Source organism: Podarcis pityusensis, assembly GCF_964106645.2.
Source record: "Podarcis pityusensis genome assembly, chromosome: 7".
NCBI classification, from domain to species: domain Eukaryota; kingdom Metazoa; phylum Chordata; class Lepidosauria; order Squamata; family Lacertidae; genus Podarcis; species Podarcis pityusensis.
In genome coordinates this window covers 34,776,270-34,788,475 of record NC_138031.1, presented here as the reverse complement: position 1 = coordinate 34,788,475, position 12,206 = coordinate 34,776,270, and the positions used below count along the sequence as shown (strand labels likewise).

Sequence of the window (12,206 nt, the reverse complement as noted above, 5' to 3'; positions counted from 1 at the left end):
ATTAGCTGCCTATTGTTAGTCACTTCCATGTGATTTGGAAAGCCAAAATTTTATTGTTGTCCAGCCTGTTGGATGAGGCCAGCTGGCCTATCTGGTCCAGCACCCTGCTCTCACCGTGGACCACCAGATGCCTATGGGAAACCAGCAAATATCAGGAGTGCAACAATATTCTCTCCCCTTGTGTTCCCCAGCGACTGGTGTTCAGAGGCATACTGCCACTGACAGTCGTATTCACCGTGAATTTGTCTAACTCCCTTCTAAAACCATCCAAGTTTAGGGTTATCACTGCATGCTGTGGCAGCGAATTCCACAGTGTACCTATGCACTGTAACATGTTTCTGAGACATGTTGAATATATGATAAGAAAGGCAGGTCATAAATGGGGAGAAAGTGTAATAAATGCCTTAGTATGGCATTTGTTTAGCAATCATTTGCACTGGGAAGTAAGAGTTGCTATTCAGTACATGAGTCATCATTTCAGCCTCGAGCAAACCAAAACTGTGGGATGGGATTTTGGCAAGGTGTGAGGTTGATAGTGTCTGAAGTGGATGATGGAGAGAGGCATGTGCAGCGAAAGTCAGAAAGTAGACAACATACAAGCGTGAATCTTCCCTGCCATACCATTCAGCATTCCTTATGTTGAGTGAATAGGCATTTTCAGTGACAATCAAGATGTGCGTATAAAAGTAGCTTGCATCTTATGCTTATGTTACTTACGTGATTTCAGCTTTCTGCAGATGTTGGGGGGGAATAAATAAATAAATGGAGAGGCGAGGAAACCTACTTTCCCTTTATTCCTCCCCCCCTCCGCACAAAGCTGTGATCGGAGGCTTACCTGACTTTGGGAAGACAGCGGGCAGGCTCTGCGACATTGCCAGAGCCATTGTGAGGCCTTTCCAAAGCTGGGTAAGCACCTCCCCACCTTGCAGGGGGACTGGTTCTGGGGGTTCCTGGCTTACTTTATATATTTTTGCATCTATGCATGGACCCCCAGAACCAAACTTTCGAGTCAGCTGCAAGTTACTGTTACTTCCAGAATTAGCTTACCTTTCATGAATACAAACACATATTCATAAAAGGGAAAGTGTGTTTTTTAAGTTTACATAAATACATTAATATGATGTTTGTATAGCAGTTGTCTATATTAGGAAACAAGAGTAGGTATTCAGTACATGAACGCCAATGTTATTCAAGTGCCCAGCCCACTCTTGAAATGTAGTCATTCATTCTGAAAGGCTGTTGCTACCTTGAGCATTTACACTGCACTGTTCTAATTTTGGGAAAGCTGGAGAATCTTCTTGTGTTACAAAGAGATTTAATAACTTCCAGTCTGGCGACATTCACAACTCTTGTTCATTTAGCTAGATGTGTTTTTGCAGTTTTTTAAAAATCTGAAGCAAGTTTCCTGTTGCTTTTCTTTGGTAGGTCAGAGATGATGTGTCAAACTCACTTTTAGAGTCTGATAGTGCTTTTATTGGTGAGTATATCTTTTCAGAGGCACTTGTTTCTTGTATAATTGTGCTTGATCAGACTGCTGCCAAGTTGCTCATTCTTTGGTTGCAGAAAAAGTACAGTTCAGGATTAGCATCAGTAGTAAGTGCTCATCCAATCCCAAACTAGTATACATGGTTTGAAGGGCGTTCATCTTCCTAAATTTCTGAAAAGCTGAAGGTGGTTAAAAGGTAGAGAAGGTGGTAGAGAGACCTGCTCATATCTGTATATTTAGGTTACCTGGGCTTCAGGTGTGCAGTGACCTGTTTTCTATAGTTGAAAAAGGGGTGGCTGTATTCAGCTGAACAATAGCACAATTTTGCTTGCACAGCAGGCATACTGGTCCTTTTCCAAATCTGCTCCAGAGGGTTAGAGGAACTCCAAAACAGGTTTAGGGGGCACATGAGAGGAGGAGAGGGGAGTGAAACGACTTCCAAAAGCACAAGCAATTATTTAGCCCTATGTTGACTACAGTCCCAAGTCCATTTGGAAGTTAGTCTGCTGAGAGGATAATATTGGAGAGTAGGATGTGGTCCAGGGTGCCTTAACAGAATCTCCCCATAAATGATTTATTGAGGGTCTCCATGTGTATATTTCCACATGTAGCTTTCTGCTGGCCAAGTGTAGATTTGAACCATTTCCCCCTTCTCCTTCTTTTAGTCATCTGTGCCATGCTGGTTCAAAGCACATCTCTTAATGCAAGATGAGATTCTCCAGATAATTTAAATCAATGTCTCCCAACCTTTTCCCAACCACGGCCTCCTTCTGACTTTGTTTCCTTCCTATAGCCCCACGTACCCTTACCTGGGAGTAAGCCAAGACCCACTGAATTCATTGTGGCTTTCTTCTGAGGAGACACTTAGTTATTTACTCACTGGATGCAAGTCAGCAACACCAGACTACCCCACTCGGCTAGGCACTGGGGTGGATTCCACCCTGTGACTTGTAGAGCCAGGCTGCCACTGCCAACGGGCCCTATGTCCCTTGGCAACGTCCGAAGACCCTGATCCGCTAGGCGCTGGGGTGGATTGCACCCTGCGCCGGCAGTAGCAACAAGCACCTCTGGCTTTCCCAGCCCTACCAGTTGCCATCCCACCACCGCACTTACGTGACCTGGGGATTGTGGATCACAGGCTCTACTGGTTAAAACTGGAGGCTCAGCAATTGTCCTCGCCCTCCGGAAACAAGCCAGGATTGCTCCACCAAAACACCCATGGCAAAAAGGAGCATTAGGCCCTGGTGGGCCACCCCTTTACCCGCTTGTGATTGGCCAAGCGGATAGCCAGTCAATCAGGATTTTTTTCTCTTCGCTTCTCTCTGTGGCCCCCTAGCCTCGTGCTGTGGCTCCCCATTTTCATCTGTGGCCCCCTTGGAATACCCTGGACCCCCAGGGGACCATATGGCCCTTGGTTGGGAAACACTGATTTAAATAACACAAATGATGTGTACATATGAAAATAGACATAGGTAGGATTTGTAGGACGCGGGTGGCGCTGTGGGTAAAACCTCAGCCCCTAGGACTTGCCGATCGCATGGTTGGCGGTTCGAATCCCCGCGGCGGGGTGCGCTCCCGTCACTCGGTCCCAGCGCCTGCCAACCTAGCAGTTCGAAAGCACCCCCGGGTGCAAGTAGATAAATAGGGACCGCTTACCAGCGGGAAGGTAAACGGCGTTCCGTGTGCTGCGCTGGCTTGCCAGATGCAGCTTGTCACGCTGGCCACGTGACCCGGAAGTGTCTGCGGACAGCGCTGGCTCCCGGCCTATAGAGTGAGATGAGCGCACAACCCTAGAGTCTGGCAAGACTGGCCCGTACGGGCAGGGGTACCTTTACCTTTACCTAGGATTTGTTTTGGGCACTAATTCAATCCTGTTGACAAAACTTGCTATCTTCCCAAAACGTGGCTGCTTTGCAAAAAAAGAAAACAGAAAAAAAGAAAAGAAAAAAAGAAAATATAAAACAAAGGAACCCTGATGTTTTATTGCTGCCTCTGTATTATGTAGGATATATGGAACAAAATTAATCTGAGCATAACGGTATACATGTTTTATTTACAGGGTTTATTTAGCTATTCTAGAATAGTTGCACACATGCTCACATACTTGGTCTGTTTGGAAATCTAAAGCAGCTTCACTGTTGCCAGTAATGGCCAGCTAGATACTTCTTGGAAATGCACAAACAGGGCATGAGTTCCACTCTAAGATATGAACCTATCTTTAGCATGTTGTGTGTATTATGTTTATTTTTTCATGAACTTTGCTTAAAAATCCAAGTGCTAATATTTTTTTAATCCTTCTCCTAGGTACTGATGGTGAAACCTTTCCTATTTTAGAAGACCATGACTTCAATGTGAATTCACCTCCACCACCGCCAGTATCTGCAAGGGAAAGGAGGCGAGAAAAGAAAATGGTAGTAGAAGTCATCCAACTAGTTGCATTTATTGAAATCAGTGGTGCTCAGTTGTTGGGACTAACCTGTCCCCTTTGCGGGCTTTCCAATGGGACACAAGCACAATGAATACTTTGCATTCTCAGAGCCTTTATGTATAAACCATGGGTCTGTCAGGTGCACTGGTCTCCAATCAGCTCTTCCATCAGTTTGACCAGAAGCTGAGTGGGATAGGATGGAAATGGGCAAGTGAGATGCTGGGGCTGGAGGATGCACTTGACAGGAGAATAAAATGGAGGTTGTGAGCATGTCAAAGGCCCGTACCAGGTAGTGCGTGTGGGAATCTGGGGTGGAAACAAGGAGAGAGAAGAGGTAGGACTGAGAAAGTAGGAAACCAGAGATGGATCTGACGGAGAAGAGACAAAGGAGGCTAGAAAGCAGGAAGGGGGAGGAAATAAGGAGGGATTTACCCCAGAAGAGGAGAAGACAGAGGCAAGGAGGCATATTAGGGAAGTGTCCGCTTAACCTTAGTGCCAAGCCCAAGAGAGGGAAGAAGAGTGGCATCATGTGGGTGAAGTTGTGTGTATATTTTATGTGGAAAGCCTTCTAAATTTTCCTCAGCCGATACATATCAAATGCAGTGTCTCATGATTCTTTACATCTTTAGGATGCTGGCGCCCTTGGGCCAACTCCACCACTGCAGACTGACGACGACTCTCTGCACTCAAGCTCTAGTCTTAATATAGATCAGCTGAAAGCCAGAAATGAAGAGCGATTGCGAAGGCTGAATGAGCTGCAAAAGAAGGCCATTCATATAGGTATGGTCACTTTGTTGAATTGCAGTAGCCAGGATACTGACATAGCAGCCAGGCATTTGACACACATTTACAGAACACACATTCTGTTCTGCATAGGGGGGAATCAGATTCGCAGGGTGGCATTTCATGAAGCTTTCTTCAGAGTAGACATGAGTTGGCCCTTAAGTCATGTTCATTAACTTCAATGAGACTGTTCTGAGTAAGAGTTGAATACCACCCAGTAAATAGAAGGGCAGAAATTGCCACAGTAATAGTACTACTGCTTTGAAGGGCTCCAAGTATTAATTGCTGGCATCCTGTTGCTGAGGTTTTCCTGCGCAGCAAAAGGAAGCCCTGCTACATTGCCATACCCAAGTATTTGGAAGCTGTTGAAGTGCCCTACATAGAACTAGTCTCACCTTCAGAGAAATATGTAACCAGGTTTTAGGCTTTGTGCCTTTGAAACAATGCTGTTGACATGAAGAAAGTTTAGGGAAGAGCAGTAAAGGGCCCAAACTGGCATAAGAGAAGCATGGAGAGTGGGGGATAAAACCAATTTGGGCCACTGAAAGCTCCTTCCACATTATCTCTCTGGTCTTTAAACTTTTAACTGATCTTACCGTCACCAGTTAAAAAATTATCCTAAAATTGGGGTGTCTGGGAAAAGTTTTCAAAGGCCCTTACTCAACTTCTGTTTGTCCTTCCCCACTTCTGCTGCAGAGCTTTTAAACTGATGCAAGAACCAGGGGTGAGCAATGATGGGACTCCACGTTCTCTCTTTTCTGTGCTCAGCAGCACAGGTATTGAAGAGAGCAGGAGCAAACAAAAGGGGAGGCCAGGAGGTGCCAAGAGCCCCAGTGAGGCTCCCTTAGGTACAGACTCTGTGTGGCCTTCATCAGCTTTACTTTGGAGTGGTGACAGGCTATGCACATAGGTCCTCCGACTACATTGTGTGCCGTAGGTCAGATTCCACAAAATGAGAATGGTGATGTTGGAGGATCCCCTGTGAGCTAGCTAGTCTAGCCCTCTGCTAGATGCTGGCAGTCAGCATACGGCATGGATGGGTGCCCATCTTCTGCTTGAAAGCACCTAGTGAAGGAGAGCCACTCCCACCCCGCCCCCTAATTGGTTCCATTGTCAAACTGCTCTTACTGTTAAGACGTTTCTCCTAATCTCAACAGCACATCTCCTCCTCTAATTTAACCTCATTAGTTCTAGTCCTTCCCTCAAGGGCAGCAGAGAACAAGCCTCTGCCCTCTTCCATGTGGCAACCCTTCCAGTATTTGAAGAGCTTCCCTTTGGTCTTCTCAGGGCTAACATACCCAGTTCCTTCAACTCTTACTCATAGGACTTCTTTACTGCTCTCTTCCAAACCTGTTTTAGTTTGTCAAAATCCCCCTTAAAGTGTGGTACTTGGATGAGGTCTAGCACATAGAAAACTGCACCACACTGCTGACTCATGTTCAGCTTGTGATTGACTACAATCCTGAGATCTTTGCCACATTTATTGATGCCTTTTTCAACATGCATGCTGCCCAGCAACAGAAGTTTTCTGAGTGGTGTACATTGAAAAATTAAAACCGTAAGATTAAAAAGTAAGACGTAAGCATGAAAATTCTACCAGAATAAAAACAGCAGCAGTGTAAAACCAAATGTACTGCTGCCAAGCTAGGCATCCTCTAGGAGAGCGAGTGTGGTGTAGTGGTTAAGAGCGGTAGTCTCGTAATCTGGGGAACCGGGTTTGATTCCCTGCTCCTCCACATGCAGCTGCTGGGTGACCTTGGGCTAGTCACACTTCTCTGAAGTCTCTCAGCCCCACTCACCTCACGGAGTGTTTGTTGTGGGGGGAGGAAGGGAAAGGAGAATGTTAGCCACTTTGAGACTCCTTAAAGTGAGTGAAAGGCGGGATATCAAATCCAAACTCTTCTTCTTCTTCTCTATCAAAACTTGTGCAGTTGTTCTTTCATTGTTGTCAAAATTCAGAACCTTGCATTTGTCACTGGAGTTTTTTAGCTAGTTTCAACTCACTTTTTCTATTTTATCAATGTCATTTTGAATTTTATTATCTTCTGAGATGCTAACTTTACTTTCCAGTTTTGTGTCACGCGCAAATTTGACAGGGATTCATTTCTTTCACCCCTTCATCGTTATTAAGAATAATCAATTAAGAAATACTGTAGGCGTCATTCCTAAACATCGTAGAAACTAACAAAAGTGTTTAAAAATCTTTCCCCCTTGTATCATGTATTCTTTCTTGATAGGTTAGCATGTTGCATCAACAAAATCGGGACTCATTTTTGACATTTTCTTTATAGAAAGGAAGTGGTGGTCAGGGTGAGTAACTAGCCATAGTTGGTGTCTTGCTTCAGTAGTTAGATAGATAGATATTTGAATATGCTTTCTGGTATGGGTGTGCATTGGCCACAAGATTTGATTTGGATCTGTATCTGTCACTTCTGGAAGCAGCCAAGTCTACATTAAGGTGCTCCGTGGTCTGTCAGATTCAACTCTTGTTTTTTGCCAGGAGCAGATTTGTTGAAAACAGCTTTGTTTCCTGTCATTGACTATTTTGGGGGGAAAGGCTATCCCCCCGCTTCCGACAAAAATGGATTAAATTTACAGACATAACAGCCCCCCTCCCCCAAATGAGTTAAGATACATTTGCTTGTAATTTGGCAGGCTTAACAGATGGGGGCCTGAACACCATGGTAGTTTGTTTTTTTAGAAAAAGGAAACACCTCTAACTTTATTTTGGGGGATAATTAAATGCCATTTGCAGCCTTGGTCACCCCTAGTGAGGGAATAAACCCTTCCAAATTTGAAAACGTCTTACTGAAGTGGTTTTCCTGCAAGCATGTTAGAGTTTGGGGTGTATAAAAAAGGAATTATCATCATCTTGCTTAGTGTGCTGTGAGCAATTGGTCTGAAACTTGCAGACAGGAGAGAGATGCCCCTCGGGTATGAGTGAAATTGGAGACCAGTAGGTCCAGAGGCATCTGTGCTACAGAACATTTTAAATGTTTATTGGTGGGGGAGTAAAAGGGATTCACTTTTTCACAGATTCATGGAAGCCTGTTTGCTGAATGTTGCTCCCCCTCCAAATCATTCATCACTCTGTACCATCTTTCAGTGTCATTTACAACTAGCTTCTGCCCACACAGCACAGCTGGTGTGCAGCCAGAAATCTATTTCTGCTTGTGGAACACTAGTCCCCTGAGAATGCATAATTCCTATTCCTCAATCCAATTAGCTTTGGGGAATTCTTTTGATAACTGTTACCAAACATGCATCTCTTGAACATGCATCTCATTGTACTAGGCACTGGAAGTGGAGAATATTTGAAACCAGGGTGGCTGTATTTATTTTTTTAACCCACCTTACTGCATTTTTGTTCTGAACACCCAGTACTGAAGAAGAATCTTGTAAAGTCTGGAAACTTGCTAGGTCAGAGAATGATGTTATCATTGCAAAAGTGTGCTTTTTCTGTACCAGTAGCTAAAGTTGATTTATTTTCCTCAAGCTGATGATGTTCCACTGGGAAACGCCGATGACAGAAGACCCAGCTCTGTGGACACAGTGGCAACCGAACCGTGGCTGAGACCTGGGACATCAGAAACCCTTAGAAGATTTATGGCTGAGCAGTCAAGTCAAGCTAAGCTTTCTTCTGAGATGAACTTACCATTCAATTGGCAGGGGCTGTCCACAGCCCATGGCTGAATAAAATCTGTAGTGAAGCCAGTTGTGCCTTTCAAAAGAATGTTTCTCCACTACTGCACTTTCAAGTCTTTAATTTACATGCTGTGTGCAGAAGCACAGCTGTAACAAATCTTGTGAATAAGATTTTGACAACCTGCTGCAATCTTCTATCTTCTTAAGTTAAATGGTCAGTATGTTACTGATACGATTTAATCTTGGAAGGGCAACGTGCATACTAGGTCGTCTTGAAACTGGCAAGCTAGAGCCAAACATGCATCTATTCAGCTAGTTGAATGGCACAGAGGCAAAGCTTTCCAGTTTACCCTCATGGTATTTTTTGTTTGAAAAATTACCTCAGACCTCAAGTCTTACAAGCGTGTGAAACGTGTTCTGCATTTAACAGAGCTGAGTGCTGTGGCTTGGATTTCTCATGCATTTCATAGGTATTCAATGATCTGAATTGATAAGTGTTCCTTTTGCTGATTTAGGGCTTATCCTCGCTTACCTTTCCTCTGCACTTTACAGGCATGGCCCACGCTTTAAAGCTCTGTGTCTGAGCGCTCAGTTTTTTTGCTCCAGAGCTTTCCCCATGGAAACCCACTCTTTACCACTGTGAAAGCTCGACGGTGGAAAAGGAGTGCTCAGACACAGAGCTTTAAAGAGCAGAACTGTGCCTGGAAAGTATGAGGGGCAAAAGTTAAGCGTGGTTAAGCCCCTTACTCTGTTTTCCAGACTTTCTATCTAATCATTTGTTCTAATATTCTAAATTACCCTGTCATCTTGTGTTCTTCTGTATTTTAAATGTCAGTAGTGAATACTATTAAATATATTTATGGTCATGAATGTAAGATTAAAAAATAAATTATATTTTACTAGGAAAAAAGTTTAAAACCATTCTTGTGGAGATGAATTCTAAAAGAACCAGAGTGAGAGACCCTCCTCTGCTCACACTTCCCATTCACTCTTGCCCAGTGACATGGCCTGAAAAACACGAGTTCTTTTGTTTCTAGCTCTTGAACTCCAAACACAGGACCAGATGCGTGAGAAGTAGTGGAGATAGGAGCTCCTGTTCAGCCACGCTATACTTCTGGGGTAAGTACATATGCTTTAGTACCCCCCTTTTCTAAATCCCTTACAGTTTTTTTCCCCCTCTCATAAGACTAGGCCCCAGGGTCATCCAGTGCAACTAAGTGGATGAGAAATTCAGGACAGATAAAATGAAGTTCTTAAATTAGGGAACATGTGGTGATGGTCATGATTTTAAAAGGGGGATTAGCTTTATCCTCCATGGATGACTGTCAGTGGCTACTAGTCATGATAGCTATTAGTTTACATGCTTCTCTTCTTTTTGTAGAAGTAATACACTGGCCATTCAACAAACGTCATTAGTTATACAATTAAATACCCACAACTATTATGCTTGCAAAGTTTCCAAAGGCAGCACACTGTTGGACCAATCTGCTAAGGATTTTAAAGTTGAAACACTGAAGCAATTAGTTTTTACATTGCATTTGTTTTGATTGCACCAGTGAAAGAATTCAAAAACTTTATTGACCTATAACCTGATTAGAATATGCCAGATGAGAACCAATATTGTACAGAAAGTTGTACAGAATTTACATAGAAAACTTTACAGAGCTGTACCATATACATTTTTCCATCTGAAAATTTTTTCTACATCCACTGTAAGACAGAATGCTTGACAATCTTTTCTTTAACCATCAGAGCACAATTCACAGTATGAATACATTTCCAATAAATTTAAAACCATCCTCAAACCATGCCAGATTTGTTACTTGAATATATTCAACATTAAATTCTGTACATAGTGAAATCTACATCAAACAACCAAAAAAAAAGGAAAAAAAGTGACAGCGGACAAAACCTAGACTTGTTTGCAGTGATTCAAGTTCCAGTCCTGAAGGATCATTGCGATGGCTTATTATATTTAAAAGCCCTATCACAGGTATATTACAAACAGTTAAAGTCAGTTGTAACATTTTCAATCTGTTTTCTTGACAAAAGGCAGCAAGGCTAGCTTTTGGGATACAGATGGAAAAAATCAGAACTCAACCCCTTACTAGTGCATTTGGTAAACAAACGTACAGGTCTCTAAGAAATAAAAGAATGCAGGAATAACTATATAGTGTTTAGGACTTTATATTACAGACCTGCATCTCTGTACATTTTTTTTTCCACAGAAGGATGATTACCTATATCTCAGATAGCCTGAGTGTGCAAAAAAAAAATCTCCAGAATAAGAATTCCACATAGTTGCTAGATCTCTTACATGAGCAATATTTTCATATCTTTTACTACAAACTTTTCTTTTTTCAAAATGCAGCCCTCCTGAGTTGTACTTCTGTCAACGTTCAAACTTCTTAAATGTGTTAGTTCTTTGGGTACATCTTAAATTCACACCCATCATAAACATCTTTTGATATATATCTCTGTCTAGGAAAGTTAAGAGGCTATCACAGTCCAGGCTGACAACAAGACTGTGGTGAAACTGGCTCTATGGTCAACACAAGCCAGTGGAGGGAGAGAGGGAGAGAGAACCCACTGGAGAACTAGAGTGTTGCAAGCCTAAATTACAGTTTTAATCTGTATTGTGAACCCGTAGATGCACACTTCCATATCAAGAGAGCCCCTTTGTATGGACATTCAGTGCAAGTGATCTTGGTCCTTTGTTTCCTTAGCCACACTTCTACTGCTTGGCTGTTCCCATTCCTTGGTCTGGTGGCTGGGATATTTGAAAAACTACCCCTATCCGCAGAAAAAACCTTCGCAAAACAGCTCGCAGCTCAGGAATCAGATCAAACTGCATTATTTCACACAAGAGAGGATAGTAGAATGATGCGTGAGCTCTGAACTGTTGAATGGGGAGAAAGGGAATCCTGTCAGTTTTGGGGGAATGAGTTGACAACCCAACTACATAGAGACGTTACATCAATAATTATAGCAAGAATTAGTGAAATACAAAGAATCTGCAGTGGCTTTCCAAAGTGAAGGAGGAGGCAACAGCAGAACTGAAATGAGGTGTTTCTAGCTACTTTTGATTTAAGCGGCTTATCCTAGCTCAAGGAAAAATAATAATGAAAAAATCCAAAACAATTCTATAAATCTTTCACAGAGGAACACTTTGGTGTTCCTTTCCTCAAGATATTTTTTTAAAAAAACCCAACAACAACTTTCTTTACCATGATTCTCAAAATGCGATGAAAGGTGAAGGGAGAAAACCATCCTAAGACAAATACACAATAATTCTAGAGTACTGGGAGAAGTTAACACCCTTCAAATTAAAAAAAATGTACACCATCCTATGCACATAAGGACACATGATCCCCACCATAACCTTGCCTTTTCTTTTTTGTTGGAGCAGACAGAGCCAGATCATTGACAAAACAGCAACAGATGCTATGTGCTTTTCTATGACTAATAATTGTTTTACTATTTTTCACTGGAGTTGTTAACAAAAACTGGGATTCCAGCAGCGGAGTGCTACATTCATTTATCAGATTTGGTTCAGAGTCTGCTCCAAAAACAGTCAGGAAAAGGGCAGAGTGTGGCTCAATCATGACGTATCTCCATTAATCATTATGCATTTCCCTCTCTCCCACAACATTAGTTGGAATTTTTTCAGTGGAGTGGCCCTGATTAGAATGTCCCAAAGGCCTCAGAATACATATAGTTCTTGGACACTACATTTTATATATGGTGTGCACAGCATATTGGGTAGGACATTTCTCATGGGGTCTCTTGAATTTGGGGCTCCTGAATAATCTGGGGTGCTTAGATGTTTTCCATTAGTATCTTGAATGAACTGTGCCTATGTGG

At 42.6% G+C, this 12,206-nt stretch overlaps 2 protein-coding genes across 19 annotated transcripts in view; one reads left to right on the top strand and one right to left on the bottom strand.

Annotated features, from left to right (window-relative positions):
• Positions 1 to 8,411, top strand: part of CSPP1 (centrosome and spindle pole associated protein 1) — a 76,727-nt gene extending 68,316 nt beyond the window's left edge. For 16 of the 17 annotated variants that reach the window (XM_081013287.1, XM_081013285.1, XM_081013284.1 and 13 more), the window contains 4 exons: positions 1,426 to 1,477; positions 3,791 to 3,897; positions 4,544 to 4,694; positions 8,194 to 8,411. In XM_081013287.1, the coding sequence (XP_080869413.1) occupies positions 1,426 to 1,477; positions 3,791 to 3,897; positions 4,544 to 4,694; positions 8,194 to 8,390 (507 nt within the window). In that variant the 3' untranslated portion in view covers positions 8,391 to 8,411. Of the gene's footprint in view, positions 1 to 1,425; positions 1,478 to 3,790; positions 3,898 to 4,543; positions 4,695 to 6,934; positions 7,008 to 8,193 lie in introns of all 17 variants that reach the window. The other variant, XR_013988528.1, reaches the window with a different exon arrangement.
• Positions 8,412 to 9,901: 1,490 nt separating this feature from the next.
• ARFGEF1 (ARF guanine nucleotide exchange factor 1) overlaps positions 9,902 to 12,206 on the bottom strand; it is a 66,271-nt gene continuing 63,966 nt past the window's right edge. For both annotated transcript variants that reach the window (XM_081013255.1, XM_081013256.1), the window contains exon 39: positions 9,902 to 11,241. In XM_081013255.1, the coding sequence (XP_080869381.1) occupies positions 11,077 to 11,241 (165 nt within the window). In that variant the 3' untranslated portion in view covers positions 9,902 to 11,076. The remainder of the gene's footprint in view (positions 11,242 to 12,206) is intronic.